We start from the raw sequence: 16334 nt of genomic DNA on the forward strand, positions 1-16334 counted from the left end.
ACCAGGCAGACCCGCGTGGTTAAGGAGGCACAATGTATAACCTTCCTTAATGCGCTGGTGCATCCAGCTCTGCCTCTTTACCTAGTTTTGAAGCAAACACAGCGTTAACCCTGGCGCATGATCAATGGTGGCTGATGTCATCTGATCCATGGCCGATTATATGTTCCCGAACAGGCCCAGGGTTTCCATGGTGAGATTGAAGACTTCCTCCTGTGGCTAACGAGGATGGAGAGCCAATTGTCGGCATCAAAACCCACAGGGGGTCTGCCAGAAACTGCCCGGGAACAACTCAATGCCCACATGGTAATTTCTTAGGAGAGATTTTTAATGCTTTTAATTCAGCAAGCTCCTGTCTGTCAAATATCAGCATCAAAACTTCTCCCCTCTGTATCTGATGGGAAGAAGAGTGCTTCTCTGGTCTCTTCTTGCAGATAACTTTGCACTCGATGCCTGGGACAAGCATCACGGTGCTTTAACCACCTTTCTCTGCTCAAAGTGACGCACGGCTGTCACTTTGCTGCCTGCCCTGAACCTAATTTTCTCATCACCCTGAGTTGCAGCAAGCCGTGGCCCCTCTCTGAGCTCTTCCTTTGTCTAACGCTTCGGCGATGCCTCCCTTGCAGGAGCTGTACAGCCAGCTCAAAGCCAAGGAGGACGTCTACAGTCAGCTGCTGGCCAAGGGGCGACTGATGCTGCTGAACCGCGATGACTCGGGCTCTGGCTCAAAGACGGAGCAGAGCGTAGCGCTGCTGGAGCAGAAGTGGTGTCTGGTCAGCACCAAGATGGAGGAGAGAAAGGTAGTGTTGGTGGAGGGATGCTGTCCACCCTTGCCCCGTGAGCTGGTCTGACAGCACTTGCTCCCTGCTTTGCTGCTCTGCTTTCCCGGGAGGGATGGAGCGGGTCAGGGCTGGGTTGGTTTGGTTTTTTTTTTAAGACGAGCTCTCTCTTGGTCGCACAGGTTGGGTTTGTCTTTCAGATGGTGCTGTCTGAGCATCAAGCTGTTATTTGTTTTTCTAGATAGTCGTCAGAGTTGGTTAAATGGCACAGAAAATGAGAGTAAAATTGCGTTTTGGGTTAATTTAGAGGAGAGGTGGGAAGAAACCTCCCACAGCTGAAAGGCAGGCTTTGTTGGTCCTCTGCGAGACAGCAGGCCAAATCCTCCTCTGAGCTGACTCCATCCTAGGCTTTTGGCCGGTGATGAGATAAAACAAGGGACGCGGTGGCCTCAGCCCAGAATAAATTTGCAGTGCTGCAGCTGTTACCATCAAAATACCATCCACCTCATTTACCGAGCCGCTCTCCCTATGGCAATCCCTTTCTCAGGAAGCTGAGGGTGACGCAGCTGCTCGTGTGCCGATGAAGGTCTCCCCTTTCAGGGGCGATTCTTGTTTTGAAAGAAAGCGGTGGCTTTCACTGAAACCTCCTCCCCTTGGTAAACAAGTCGCGTTCCCGGGCCGAGGCGATGAGGTTCCTGTTAGAGGGACGTTTCGGCAGGGACACAAAGGCTGCCTCTGTCCGCGAAACTGCAGATCGTGAGCTCTCACCCTCCCGTGTTGTGTGGGTTTTTTTTTTCCCCCCCCTCCCTTTCTTCCTCCCCGCTGCGGCAGGCGAAGCTGGAGGAGGCGCTGGCCCTGGCCACGGACTTCCAGAACTCCCTCCAGGACTTCATCAACTGGCTCACGTTGGCCGAGCAGAGCCTGAACATTGCGCCCCCGGCCAGCCTCATCCTCAACTCTGTGCTGGCCCAGATCGACGAGCACAAGGTACCGGCACCGTGAGCACCCAACGGCTCCCTGGGATGGAGGGAGCAAGGGTGGCACCTCATCTCCCCTGCGCCCACGGGCTGCTCTCAGGCACGTCCAGCTCCCTTACAGGTAAGAGGACATCTTTGCCGTTCGCAGGTATTCGCCAACGAGGTGAACGCTCATCGGGATCGCATCATCGAGCTGGATCAAACCGGGAACCAGCTGAAGTTTCTCAGTCAAAAGCAGGATGTGGTGTTGATCAAGAACCTGCTGGTGAGCGTCCAGTCCCGCTGGGAGAAGGTTGTCCAGCGCTCGGTGGAGCGGGGACGGGCTCTTGATGATGCCAGGAAGCGAGCCAAGCAGGTGAGAAACCCAGGAAGGGTGTGACAGACCCTGGAGTATGGCCAACCTTGAGGAACAGGAGGTCTCAAGGCCAGAAGGGGACTGGGGACCCAGCACCGTTAAGTTTCAGACTTGCTCCCTGTTTCTTTGCAGTTCCACGAAGCTTGGAAGAAACTGATTGATTGGCTGGAGGACGCAGAGAATCACCTGGACTCGGAGCTGGAAATTTCCAATGATCCCGACAAAATCAAGCTCCAGCTCTCCAAACACAAGGTAGAGCTTTGCCAAAGAGGGACTGGTGCTGGACGCTGGGTGGAAGGGTGCTTTGTCGGGACGGGGAGCAGGGCAGCATCTCCTCTGCCATCAGGCCAGGGGAAAGGCACATCCACACTTACCACTGCCATGGAAAATGTTCAGCTGGGGATCTTCACAAGCACCGTGTATCTTCAGAAACCCAAGGCCAGGCTTTCTGAAACAGTTTTGTTTTCTCTCCGGTTCCCAGGAGTTCCAGAAGACGCTGGGGGGGAAGCAACCTGTCTACGACACCACCATCAGGACGGGCAGAGCCCTCAAAGAAAAAGCCTTGCTTCCAGATGACACTCAAAAGCTGGACAATTTGCTGGGAGAAGTCCGGGATAAGTGGGACACAGTGTGCGGCAAATCTGTGGAAAGGTAAGTCCAGCCCCAACGTTGTACCAACAGCACTTGTTTGCCGAGGACTCATCAAAGTGGAGAGCAGAGGAGGGGAAGCGATTTCATGGGGTGGTTGGAGGAGGTCACTGGGACATGACAAAAGGAGGGGAGTTTGTTCGTGGAAGTTGACAGGGATGTTTTGTTTTTCAGGCAGCACAAGCTGGAAGAAGCCCTCTTGTTCTCTGGCCAGTTCATGGATGCGTTGCAGGCCTTGGTGGACTGGCTCTACAAGGTGGAACCCCAGTTAGCTGAAGACCAGCCTGTCCATGGTGATCTGGATCTGGTCATGAACCTGATGGATGCTCACAAGGTGAGAGCACCTTTTCCAGCTCTTCTCTGGGACATGAGTAGGGCTTGTCTTCCCCAAGAGCCAAAGAACAGAGGAGCCAGAGTTGGTGCCTCGCTGCAGAGCTGCGTGTCTCGCTGCTTTGCTTTGCTGTGGTGGACAAGGAGGGCAAAAACAGGGTGAACAAGTAGGAAGAAACTTTTACGTAGGTTACAGGAGCCGGAGCTCTGTTCTTCTGAGATGCTATCAGTCAGATCTGTTGAGGGTTTAGTTTTGAAAAGGTGGCCGAATTTATAATCCTCTATAAACTTTGGTCTTGGCAGTTCTCTCCAGGGTGTCTTAGAGACTGGCGCTCCTGGGTTGGGATTAGGTCACGCGTTGAAATCACCAGACGCGGCTTGGGCTTCCGTTCAAGGCGGCCGTTGCGTTGCAGCCGGAGCTCCCGGGCTAGGGCTCACCTGCTCCAGGTCACGACTGCTTCTGCCCGGGTGGAAAGTTGGGGCTCCTGCCCACGTGCGCCTACACTGAAACGTGCTCAGGAGCTGCCTGCGCTGTCTAGCTCCCTACCTGCCTGCCCTCCCATCACGCCGGGTTGTGGCGGATCCCTAACGTGGGTGCAAAACCCACGGTACAAACTATTTCGGATGTGCCCCCTGTTTTATTCCCCACGTGAAACAACCCGCTGGGACTGACTGGGCCCGCCCGGCTTCTGCCCTCTCTCCCTCCAGGTCTTCCAGAAGGAGCTGGGGAAGCGCACGGGGACGGTCCAGGTGCTCAAGCGCTCTGGCCGAGAGCTCATCGAGAACAGCCGGGACGACACGACCTGGGTGAAGGTGCAGCTGCAGGAGCTGAGCAACCGGTGGGACACGGTGTGCAAGCTGTCCGTGTCCAAACAAACCCGTCTGGAACAGGCCTTGAAGCAGGTGAGCAGAAGGCTAGGGGTGGAAGCGGTCTCGGAGAGCTTTGCTGGGGCTACAGGTTTGTGCTGTACACAAACCCAAACCTCAGAGAAGAGGTTTTGCCCAGGGGCTGATCTCCTGGCCAAGCAGGACACCCCAGCCCTGCAGCGGTTACCAGTGAGGACTGCAGAGGAGTGGGTTGGTGTCAGTTATTTACTTACTCTTTTCCCTAAAGAAGAGCCGATAAAGGCTGATTTGAAAAGGGAGGATGAAAAGATCTCGCCGATGTGCACGGCAGGAATAGAGCGGTGATCAGAGACTGTCCGGGCTGGTGTTTGCTAGTGTCCAGTGCAAGAGAGAGACCTAGACTGGAGCTAAAAAAAAAAAGGTCGAAGGCTCTTAAGTAGTTTTTACGTCAAGTAGGCAATTTACAGAATAAACTACCCAGGTGCCAAATTGGTCAGAGTACAGGTAGTTGTGCTGTTTTTAAAAACATTTAGTTCTTCAGTGCGGCTGATGCCGAGGGGAGGGAGGTGCCCGGCTGCCGTGGGACCCGGCTGCTGGTGCTGCACAAACCCAGGCCAACAGACAGGGCTTTTTTCCCCCACGTTTTTTATTTGTTTTTAAAGTCCCTTTCAGCCCTTTGTCTCTCCAGGTCTCAGCAGTGAGTTGAGTGGCCCGTTTTGGGAGGAGGAGGGCTAACGCCTGTGCTTTTGTCGCCACAGGCAGAGGAGTTCAGGACAGCCGTGCACATGCTGCTGGAGTGGCTCTCGGAGGCAGAGCAGTCCCTGCGCTTTCGGGGAGCGCTTCCCGACGACGCCGAGGCGTTGCAGTCCCTCATTGACGCGCACAAGGTAGTGGGGAGCTCTGAAACGCAACCCGAGCAAAATTTATGGGGGAGAATATTGCAAAATAATTCCTTTGGGCCTTTCAGGAGTTCATGAAGAAAGTGGAGGAGAAGAGAGTGGACGTGAACGCAGCAGTGGGCATGGGGGAGGTCATCCTGGCCGCCTGCCATCCCGACTGCATCACCACGATCAAACACTGGATCACCATCATCCGAGCCAGGTTCGAGGAGGTGAGTCCACCAGGCTTTGTTCCAGGCTGATGGTGAGAGGTGGTGGTGGACACCACCACCAGGGATGGCCATGTGGTGTTGGTTCCTGCCCCGGGTTTCCCACGCTGGGCTGACGGTCGTCTCTGTGTTTCCAACAGGTTCTCACGTGGGCGAAGCAGCACCAGCAGAGACTGGAGTCTGCGCTTTCCGAGCTGGTGGCGAATGCAGAGCTTCTGGAGGAGCTCCTGGCTTGGATCCAGTGGGCTGAGACAACCCTGATCCAGCGGGACCAGGAGCCCATGCCACAAAATATTGATCAGGTCAAAGCCCTCATCTCCGAACACCAGGTGAGCCCAGTGCCAAACACGGCGGGCACTCGGGAGAGGGGCAGGGGCAGGGTTCCTGCCCCTCCATGGAGGAGGCACGGACCTCTTTTGGAAGTCCCTATTAAAACAGCATGTGACCCAACCGGAGCTGTCACCTGGGAGCAAAGCCAGCCCAGGGGATGAACTCCAGCGTCTGCGGATCCAAACCAGCGCTTGTGCAATAGCTTGACCACAAGCCCCCATCGCCGGTGCTTAACGCTCACATCTCCTCTATGGGCTTGGCATGTCCCAGCGAGGATCTGGAGCGACAGGAGACCGAAAAACATCTTGAAACTGCAAAGGTTTTCTTGTCCCTTTTGTATTTTGACAGTCCTTTATGGAGGAGATGACACGGAAGCAGCCAGACGTGGACCGGGTCACGAAGACGTACAAGAGGAAAGCTACTGAGCCCCCCCACGGGCCTTTCATCGAGAAGTCCCGCAGCAACAGTATGTCTCCGCTCGATAGGCAGCTTTCAGTGAAACGTGCTATGAGGGGAGGAAATGAAATGCATAGGAAACTAATTAACTTTGATTATCAATTAACAAGGCATCCTGCATTGACAGCCGCCAGGAAGGTGGTTGAAACTTGTCAGGAGGGGAAAATCCAGGTGGCATTTGCCAAAACGCCCGTGCTGGGGTGTGCTGCGCCTGGGGAAGCTCGTGCTGTCACTGCTTTTCTCTTTCTCTCTGCAGTTGCTTTGTGATGAGGTTTTGGGGTCTTTTTTTATGTTGTTTCTTGAAGCCAGAGCCTGTTGTGAATTCCCGAGTGCAAAGGGAGCGCCGGGGCGGGGGGTTGGGCGTAGAGCCATCCGTCACCCCATCCTCCTACCTGGGGACACTGTGTCCCTTCGGAGAGCAGCCAGCGAGGCTGTGGGAGGTTTTCTGTTTGAAAAATAAAACTTATTTCATTGCTGCTCTTCCCTGGACCGCTCAGACTTGCTGAACCCATCAACGCCACCTCAAACAATTCCTTTTCTCCCTTTTTCCAGGAAAATCCTTGAGTCAGGCCGCCCCCCCCAGCATGCCCATTATCTCCCAGTCAGAAACAAAGAACCCCCGGATTAACCAGCTCTCGGCCCGCTGGCAGCAGGTCTGGCTGCTGGCGCTGGAGCGGCAGCGGAAGCTCAACGATGCCCTGGACAGACTGGAGGAGGTAAGAGCCACCGGCTGGGCTGGGGGGGGGGGTTGCTTGCCGGAGAGGTGCGAGAAGCATTTTAAATTAGTGCTGCCTCTTGAATTGCCCAGTTCTTGCAGGCAGTTGCTGCTGCCTTTCTGAAAATGCCAAAAGAAAAAGAGAAAAATAACTTCTAATAAGGCTGAAAACTACCTTCCCTTCTGTAATTAACTGCACATTAATGAACTGCTTTGTGCCCCTGCAGTCAGTATCTGTAGAGGTAATGACAGCCAGGGCCGGGGGTTGCTTGCCGGAGAGGTGTGAGAAGCATTTTAAATTAGTGCTGCCTCTTGAATTGCCCAGTTCTTGCAGGCAGTTGCTGCTGCCTTTCTGAAAATGCCAAAAGAAAAAGAGAAAAATAACTTCTAAAATACTAAGGCTGAAAACTACCTTCTGTAATTAACTGCACATTAATGAACTGCTTTGTGCCCCTGCAGTCAGTATCTGTAGAGGTAATGACAGCCAGGCCTGCTTTACTCCTAGTAATTAGTTTAACAATTACTGTCTATATCTTTTCCAAACATCTAATGTAATTTTTGTTTTTATTTATGCTTAACAAAGCAGCTATGCCCAGAAGTGAGTGGTTTTTGTTTTTTGTTGCTTTTGCTGTAGGTCAGTTCAGTTTATACGTATTAATGTTTTTTCTTTGTTGCTTTTAACGCCGAGAATGTTTAGAGGAAACAAAACACAAAAAAAAGTGCTAAAAACCGTTGCATTACCTCGCTGTGAGCTGCTTTAGCTGGTGGGGTCGTGGGAGTCCTTTGGGGGGGCGTTAAAAAGGGTGTTAGTTTAAATTGGAGGGCGAGTGGCTCGTCAGAGGCTGGCAGGGCCAGGGTTTGCAGAGCTGAGATGTGCCCCAGCCGCTCTCTTACCTGGAAGACGAGCAAGAAATCCCTTCTTGGCTGCTTGGAGGGAAAGGGAGAGGGGAGACCTGCCCTACATGGTGCCAGCAAGGGGTATTCCTCCCCGGGCAGAGCCTGGCGAGTCGTTAGGCGAAATCCGGGTGAGGAAGCATCCCCAAATGCCCGAGCAGAGACGGGGGGGGGGGGGGGGGGGGGGTGTGGGGTGTCTGTGTGCAAGTAGCTGATATCTCTGCCTATGTTGTACGTATACCACCGTGGGGGGATGCTGCATCCCGTGTCGATGGTTCTGTGACGCGCGGTCCACGTGGTGGCTGTCGGCTACGCTGTGTGTCCTTCTGTTCTGGGAAGTCGATTTGAGCAGCCCCCTTGTTAACGGGGGGGGGTCATCTGGATAAACCCAGATAAACCTTCCTGGGAGGGCGGGCAGTGAGCGCTGGGAGCTCAGGCACAGGCTCACCTGAAGGCTGGTGGTTTAGGGTGCTGTAGAGCCGGGGGTGCTGCTCCTTCGGGGATTTCCCCCGCTGACTCTCACGGGTTTCCTTCCAGTTGAAGGAGTTTGCAAACTTCGACTTCGATGTCTGGCGGAAGAAGTATATGCGCTGGATGAACCACAAGAAATCCCGTGTCATGGACTTCTTCCGGCGCATCGACAAAGACCAAGATGGGAAGATCACCCGGCAGGAGTTTATCGATGGCATCCTGGCCTCCAGTAAGTCCCTGCCTGTCTGAAACGAGCTCGGAAAATGGCCACCTCGGTGTGAGGAGAGGTTGTCCCTGCTCGAGGACCGAGATGCAGACTGTGCTCCGACATCCCCGGCTCTCATGAGTGAGGTCCCTGCATCGGTTGCACATTTCTCTTTCCTTCCAGAATTCCCCACCACGAAGCTGGAGATGACTGCGGTGGCCGACATCTTTGACCGTGACGGTGATGGCTACATCGATTACTATGAGTTCGTGGCTGCTCTCCATCCCAACAAGGATGCCTACCGCCCCACCACTGATGCCGACAAGATCGAAGATGAGGTAAAGCACCAAAAGAGAGGGGTGCTCGGAGGTGTGGGGTGGTTCGGGCTGCGGGCTGGCAGTGGGGAAGACAAAAAGGAGGAAAAAAGAAAGGATTGCGGTGGTGCTGAGCTAAAATAGTTGGCTGGTACCACCAGTACCTACCATGTTTTTGAAGGAAAGGCTCCTCAGGGCTGTGTGTTATCCAAGCAGTGCCTTGTATTGGGGGAGACTCCCAAAATCCTGGTCCCTTACCTCTCTTGTTGGTGATGGCAGGTCACCAGGCAAGTGGCCCAGTGCAAGTGTGCCAAGAGATTTCAAGTGGAGCAGATCGGCGAGAACAAATACCGGGTAAGGCAGAGGGGGCCGAATGCTGCCCCGGCAGCACAAATCCTGCTCCCCCTTCCCACCTGGGGGGGCGGGTCACTGACAGGGTGCCCAGCCTGGCTCGGGGGGACCCCCCTGGGCTCCCCAGGGCGAGACGGAGACCTCGTCCATGCGGAGACCTCGTCCACTGGCACGCTGGCTCCCGGCGGAGGTGGCTGAGCCGTGTTTGCCCAGCACTGTCCTCGGCCCCAGGGCGTTCCCCGAATCGGGAGAGCATAAAAGTGGCCCTGTTCTGGGGCAGCCGGCCCGCCGGCCCCGTGAAATGCTGCATTCACTCCGCCGGCAGCCGCCCTTGAAGTTTTCTTCGTGGATGAGTGTACCTTACGCCTGTGTTTTTCTTAGCTCGCTCCTGAAGAAGGAGAATAATTTCCTTAAAGAATCTCTTTGTAACGGGCTGGCTGTTTATGTTTCAAATCGTTCACCGAGGTGAACTGGTGAAACGAGCTGGCAGCAGAGCTGCCCGCTTTCCTGCCTGCTGTTTTTGGGGCTGATGCTCCGGCCGGGAGGAGCCGAGCCGCAGCGCTGCCCTCCCCCAGCTGCACCGGCCCCAGGCTCCCCGAGCTTCTACCTTACACCCAAATAGCATAAACCCCACGGATTTCTAACTACCTGCAGTTAACGGTTTTCATGATTATTGCACTGTTAATCCCATAAATGTTTTTCTTGTTTTTCTTTCCCCTCCTCTTCCTCTCGACTTTCCTTCCCCCCGCCCCCCCATCCCCTCTCCCTCCACAACTCTTCTCCCTCCGTAGTTCTTCCTCGGCAATCAGGTACAGTTTGCCTTGCGATGCTGTCTCTCACCTCTTCCTTTTTTTGTTTGTTTGGTTTTTTTAAACAAACGTAGCTTTGTGTGTCCGTGATGCTGCTCTGTCCTTTGTTGCTGTGGGAAGATGTGATCTGTGAGCGCTGCTCAGCAGAGCCTGGTACAGAGGAGTGCCTGAGCTGGGAGGGCCACCCGAAAAAAAGACTGCATTGGGCAGAAAAAAGGGAAAAATTCAATGGAAAAAGCAGGATTTTTTGTTTGTTTTTTTTAAACAAACGTAGCTTTGTGTGTCCGTGATGCTGCTCTGTCCTTTGTTGCTGTGGGAAGATGTGATCTGTGAGCGCTGCTCAGCAGAGCCTGGTACAGAGGAGTGCCTGAGCTGGGAGGGCCACCCGAAAAAAAGACTGCATTGGGCAGAAAAAAGGGAAAAATTCAATGGAAAAAGCAGGATTTGACAAAAATGGAGAGATTTTTCTCTCCGTGGCTCCTTTCTCGGATACGTTGGGGGTGTTGATGGTAACCGGTGGCAAATCACGGCACCCTTCGGCGGGGAGCACTGAGATACTGATGGGCTCGTGCCCGGGACTGCCCTCCTTCGGGGAACGGCCAGCCCGGATGAAATCACGGGGGGTACAACACCTGCACGAGGGCTGTACCAGGCTCTGGTGGGTTTGGATCACAGTCACTGTGGAATGAGAATGCCGAGTCCACCCCTTTAATCCCGTAGGCGACGGTAACTAAACCCTCATCCCTGCTACACCCACTGAGTAACTCCTAACTGGAGCAAGGTTCACAAAACCTGCATGTATCCCCGTTACTGTCGTGACCCGAGATGAGCGGTGCAGCGTGCGTGAGTGCCAGCCGGGTCGGGGGCCAGAGCTCTTCTTTTAACGGGACTGGAGCATCATGTGTCGTTACGATGTGCCCGCTGCCCCCGCTCAAACAGAAAAGCCTATTTTTTCATGTGAAATGATGGTGCCCTGCCAAAAATACGCCCAAAAAGAAACAAACTTGGATGTCCAAAGCGGACGGGTCCAAGAAAGCTCTGGCTTTCATTTAGACAGTGATTATAGACAAATTTTCAACAGCAACTGAAAAATAATGTAAATGTGGCAGTGGAACTGAGAATTGACTTGTCCCTGGTTTTCCCTGGTACAGAACTAGCTCTTGAAGGACACCTGACATTGAGCCTGGAGAGAGGGAAGGCAGCTCCCCCGCCCTCCTCCCTGCCCGCGGGCACCACGGCCGTGCCGAGCGCGGCTGCGGCAGCTACTTTCACCGCGGCACTGGGACGTGGGACGCTTTCACCGCGGACCTGGGACGAACATTTTTTGGTAGACCCGCCGAGCAGGGGGCAGCACACGGTCCAGGGTCCCATGTCCTCGCGGGAAGGAGGGTCGGAGATGCTGTTACCTCCTGCCCCTCTGCCTGCCATGACCCATCTCGGTGTGGCTTCGCACTCTCCGTTTTCATTTAATCTCTTGGGGTTTGCGTTCTCATCCACCCAGGGAAAATGTTGCTACTTTTTTTTTTTCTTTCTTTCTTTAATCATTCTGAAGAAGGTCTTGCTTTCAGAGGCTGGTTCCTCTATCTTCTCATCACAGCAGGTGCTCTGTAGACCTGGATGCAGAGCTGCTACATCCGAGCAAGGCTCCCGGTGCCCCGCACCGGCTCTGCCGCCTGCCCCGTGCGGAGGGTAACCAGGAGCCTGGGCTTGGCTATCCGGGAGATTTAGGGACCTTTGAAAAACAGACACGTGCTTCTGATTCAGGGTGCACTTGTTTGAAATTGCAGGTGTTTAAACTCACTAATGAACATTGCAATCACTAATCAACATTGCTGCGGGATCCCTGCCTTGGATTCCCATCACTCTGCACTCACCGAAACATCCTCACTGGGCGATCTCTGCGGCGGGGGCTTTCTGGCTGGTGGGGTCAAGTCTGAGGTTCGGTGAAATCCCTGGACTTCAGACTTGATGATAAGAGGTTTCTCGCTCAGCGGTGACGCCGCGCTGCTTGCCTCGCTGATTCACCGGCACTCAGTGATCTGAATCAGCCGGCTCTTTTCCACGTGGGCTGCACGAGGAGGGCCATTGCATTGCCAGCCTCTATTTCCATCATAATAAAAGGAAAAACTACAATTCTGGCTGAGAGAACCCATCTGAAGACCAAATTCCAAATTCTCATTTGCTGCTCTAAAAAAATTCTCTCTTTCCAGCGTTAAAACTAAAGGATTTGGATAGTTTCATCACCTTAAAACAGCAGAAAAACTCCTGTAAATTGGTACTAGCCCGCACTTCTGCCAGAAGAACCTATCTGGAGAAACCTTAAAAGTACTCAATAGATCAATAAAAGCATTTGGTGCAGCCTGCTGTGGGAAGGAGCCGAGTGTCCCTTGTTGTGTCCCCCGTGTCTGAACTGTTTCTTGGCTCCACAGTTCGGCGATTCCCAGCAGCTGCGGCTGGTCCGTATCCTGCGGAGCACGGTCATGGTTCGTGTCGGTGGAGGATGGATGGCCCTGGATGAATTTTTAGTGAAGAATGATCCTTGCAGAGGTAAGGCAGTTCCTGGGGTTTATACAACTGGGGTCTTCTCGCCCAGTAAGGGGAGTTTGAGCACTTGTCTGCTGTGACTGTGAATGGCCAGATGTACCAGAGGAGCGGGTCTGGGTTATCCAAGTAACAGGCGGGAGCTGGAGAAAAGGGGTCCAAAGCAAACCGTAGAACTTAAAATCACGAGATTTGGCGATACCGCAGCAAATCTCGCAGCGTTTAGCCAGGTGTCTTGGGAGGAGGAGAAGGAAGGGTTGTGTTTCTTGTTTTTAAGACCCCAGCGAGCAGAGCTGCATTGCCATGCTGGGGGTCTCGGCTTCCCTTTGAGGCGGTCGGTGCATACGTGTGGCTCTGTGGATGATGGAGTAAACTTCATAAAGGTGACCTGAAAGAATTCAAAAGGTTCAAAGCCAGGAGATGGTAAAATCCTGGTCTGAGACACTCTGGGGAGAAGATGCTCTGGCCCAGGATCTGTGAACCCGTGGTACTGCCACGCTGGGCTGTGGCCACGGGGCACTGACGGTCTAGGCTGGTCCTAGTGAATGAGGAGACGTTTCTCCTGTGACTTTGAACTACTTGATTTTTCTCTGATGCATTTCTAATACAAGTTTTCTCAGTTCATTTGTTGTCTTTAGAGCAGCGGCATAAGGAACTAATTTGGAAACCCTGAGCTGTGCAGGACTGTGCAACTTAAATACCTGTTTGCAGCGAGAGCTGCTGACGGTGCTGGCTCTTCCCCTAGTGCCTTAAAATTACCTTTCTTCCCCCAGCTCTGCCCGTGAGGGTGGAAACGTGGCCCTTCTTTTTTCTGGATTGCCACGTGCCAGATTTGAGTTGTAAAAGGGCTGCATTTAGGCATCGTCGTCCATGGGGCTGTTCAGGGCTGGGTTGGATTTCTTTGAGCACCGCGTCCTGCAGTAAGCGTGTCGATAAGCGTCGCCTTGCACAGGTGTGTCCTAGGGATTGACCAGCCCGGCGGTGAAACAAAAAAGATGTTTCAGTTCAGCATTAACGCAGGAAAATTCAAGTGCAAGAAGCTCCTAGAAGAACTGAGCTCAAGGAAAACACAGCAGCACATTAGAAGGGAAGAACCACCTTGATCTTGGGTTTTTAGGGCTGAGCAGCGCTTGCTGGAGCTGGTTTGGTGGGGCACATTTGGAAGGGATGGTTGGGATAATGCAGACCCAGGGTCACGTACTGTGAGCACACAGAGCGGGGTTGCCTCCGTTCCAAAATCTTCAGTCTTGAGGTTTTATCGTGGTCAGAGCTGTTGGGCTGGAAGCGACGCTCTGCTGCGACCGGCCAAGAGCTGTGACCGGGGACAGAGGAGGATCCACTTCGGTGGATGAGGAATTGGTTGGTTGGTTGGTCGCATCCAGAGGGTAGTGGTCAACGGTTCAATGTCCAGATGGAGATCGGTGACAAGTGGTGTCCCGCAGGGGTCCGTACTGGGACCAGTACTGTTTAATATCTTCATCGACGACATGGACAGTGGGATCGAGTGCACCCTCAGCAAGTTGGCAGATGACACCAAGCTGAGTGGTGCGGTCGACACGCCAGAGGGACGGGATGCCATCCAGAGGGACCTGGACAAGCTGGAGAAGTGGGCCTGTGTGAACCTCATGAGGTTTAACAAGGCCAAGTGCAAGGTCCTGCACCTGGGTTGGGGCAACCCCCGGTATCAACACAGGCTGGGGGATGAAGGGATGGAGAGCAGCCCTGCCGAGAAGGACTTGGGGGCGCTGGTGGGTGAAGAGCTGGACATGAGCCGGCAACATGCGCTTGCAGCCCAGAAGGCAAGTCGTATCCTGGGCTGCATCCAAAGCAGCGTGGCCAGCAGGGCGAGGGAGGGGATTCTGCCCCTCTGCTCTGCTCTGGTGAGACCCCACCTGCAGCACTGCGTCCAGCTCTGGGGTCCTCAGCATAAGAAAGACACGGACCTGTTGGAGCGGGTCCAGAGGAGGGCCACGAAAATGATCAGGGGGATGGAACAGCTCTGCTATGAGGAAAGGCTGAGAGAGTTGGGGTTGTTCAGCCTAGAGAAGAGAAGGCTCCGGGGAGACCTTATTGCAGCCTGTCAGTACTTAAAGGGGGCTGATAAAAAAGATGGCGGCAAACTTTTCAGCAGGGCCTGTTGCAACAGGACAAGGGGGAATGGTTTTAAATTAAAAGAGGGTAGATTCAGACTAGATATAAGGAAGAAATTTTTGATGCTGAGGGTGGTGAAGCACTGGCCCAGGTTGCCCAGAGAGGTGGTGGATTCCCCATCCCTGGAACCATTCCAGGTCAGGTTGGACGGGGCTCTGAGCAACCTGGTCTAGCTGAAGATGTCCCTGCCCACGGCAGGGGGGTTGGACTAGGTGACCTTTAGAGGTCCCTTCCAACCCAAACTATTCCATGATTCAATGATTAGCAAGTGGGATGGCCGGGAATGAGGTGCATCAAGGCTGCATATTCTGGAGAGCTTAGGTCTGTACTCCATATGTCCTTGTCTCACTGGGGTCTCTGAGATGTTAATTGCTTCGGATATGTCTTCTTCAAGCTGCTGCCTAACCGTTCCTTGCTCCTCCTGTCTAGAGGCTGTTGCTGAAAGCAGGATGATTTACAGCGTGTGCCACTTGCTTTGGGGAACCTTCAGGGTTTTCCTGCTCCTCCGGCCTCCCCCGTTCAGGCTTTGCAGCAGAAGTTTTAGAGCACTGACATCAAGGTTATTTCCATCCCTTGGTTATCTCAGTGTGGTGCTTTCCTTCTGCAATTGCTTCTTTGGCTTTCTGGTCCATAATGCATCAACTCTAAAATCGCTCCCGTGTCCCGTAAGGCTCGGTGCACGCCCTTGCTCTCTGTTCGAACACCGTGAGCATGAAATATACCTTGGCGCGTGTCAGCTGGCCCAGGAGCTGAAGTCCACAGACCTTCTCCCTGCTTGGTTGCCCCTCGCTTGTCGACCCTCCAGTTCTTTGGGGCATTTGGATGAAGATTTTAAACTTGGCTTTTAATGGGTGGTGGTCACTTCTCTCTCACCTCTCACCAAAAATTGGTGAAGAGCTGCCCGGAGCTGTGAGAGAGCAGAATCGCAACCCTTCAAAGCTGCTCTCACTATGTTTAAGCCACTTTAAAGATTACATCGGCCGCTGTTGTAACACGCTGTGTTTAAAGGCCATCAGGATTGCTTTCCCCGAGACACTAGAGAATAACAGAGCATCCAGATTGAATTCATGGGTCTCAGGCAGCTTTTAATCGGAGAGTTTCCCAAAGAGCTGATCCATGGCAGGAGGTGGTTAGGGCAGAGCAAGAGAGCTGGGACGGTCTCGCTGCCATCCGCTCGCCCTCGGAGATGGGCTTTGGGAGACATCGCAAGGACGCGTGCTCTGACCCCCGGAGCCTCCTGAGCCCCGGTAACGATGTCGGGTTCACGTGAGCCTCAGGTCTCCTCTCCTTTGTCCCTTTCCAGCACGAGGACGGACCAACCTTGAACTCCGAGAGAAATTCATCTTGCCGGAGGGAGCCTCCCAGGGAATGACACCGTTCCGATCGCGAGGCCGAAGATCAAAACCATCCTCCCGGGCAGCCTCCCCGACGCGATCCAGTTCCAGCGCCAGCCAGAGCAACCACAGCTGCGCCTCCATGCCATCCTCTCCCGCAACTCCGGCCAGCGGAGCCAAGGTGGGGTTTTGCGCGTGAAGCCTTCCTCTTTCCTCTCCTTTAGAAACTGGTGGCCTCCAAACCCATCCTGGTGAGATGAGGAGATGCAGGAGGTGTACAGAGGAGGAGGAAGGTTGGGGATCAGGGGCTCGATGGTTGCTGAGGTCTCTGGAAGGATGTTCATGGCGTCCGCAGGAAGAACCCTGCTGTCCACGCGGGATGGGTGGGGTGGGATGGTGCAGGACAGGTTTTCAGCCCAAGCTGGGCGCTCACGGCTCTGCAGAAGGCTCCCTGGCTCTCGCCGTGCAGCCGAGGGCTCCTGGTCCCCGAGGCAGGGCTGTGCCGCAGCCGTGGTGTCCGGCCGGCACACAGGAAGAAGCCATCGCCCATCGTCTCTCCTTTCCCACCACATCGTCTGCCCACACATGTTTTATTTCATCATCTGTTTGGGTTTTTTCCCTTTATTTTAATTTATATATTTCCTGTTTGGTTCTCGTTTCATTTTAGTGCCGTTTCCCCCTATTCCAGATACTTTTCCGTTCCTTTTTTTTTTTTCACTCATT

General features: G+C 53.9%; 1 protein-coding gene across 1 annotated transcript in view; it reads left to right on the forward strand.

Annotated features, from left to right (window-relative positions):
* Positions 1 to 16334, forward strand: part of MACF1 (microtubule-actin crosslinking factor 1) — a 109586-nt gene that overhangs the window by 89956 nt on the left and 3296 nt on the right. Inside the window, exons 77-95 of the mRNA XM_019473540.1 lie at positions 175 to 303; positions 624 to 797; positions 1608 to 1763; positions 1902 to 2108; positions 2241 to 2360; positions 2590 to 2759; positions 2931 to 3090; positions 3795 to 3989; positions 4691 to 4819; positions 4900 to 5043; positions 5181 to 5369; positions 5719 to 5836; positions 6379 to 6542; positions 7973 to 8135; positions 8295 to 8449; positions 8705 to 8779; positions 9568 to 9585; positions 12015 to 12132; positions 15581 to 15792. Coding sequence (XP_019329085.1) covers positions 175 to 303; positions 624 to 797; positions 1608 to 1763; positions 1902 to 2108; positions 2241 to 2360; positions 2590 to 2759; positions 2931 to 3090; positions 3795 to 3989; positions 4691 to 4819; positions 4900 to 5043; positions 5181 to 5369; positions 5719 to 5836; positions 6379 to 6542; positions 7973 to 8135; positions 8295 to 8449; positions 8705 to 8779; positions 9568 to 9585; positions 12015 to 12132; positions 15581 to 15792 — 2796 coding nt within the window. The remainder of the gene's footprint in view (positions 1 to 174; positions 304 to 623; positions 798 to 1607; positions 1764 to 1901; positions 2109 to 2240; positions 2361 to 2589; positions 2760 to 2930; positions 3091 to 3794; positions 3990 to 4690; positions 4820 to 4899; positions 5044 to 5180; positions 5370 to 5718; positions 5837 to 6378; positions 6543 to 7972; positions 8136 to 8294; positions 8450 to 8704; positions 8780 to 9567; positions 9586 to 12014; positions 12133 to 15580; positions 15793 to 16334) is intronic.

This window comes from Aptenodytes forsteri, unplaced genomic scaffold (genome assembly GCF_000699145.1).
Source record: "Aptenodytes forsteri isolate BGI_AS27 unplaced genomic scaffold, ASM69914v1 Scaffold7, whole genome shotgun sequence".
NCBI classification, from domain to species: domain Eukaryota; kingdom Metazoa; phylum Chordata; class Aves; order Sphenisciformes; family Spheniscidae; genus Aptenodytes; species Aptenodytes forsteri.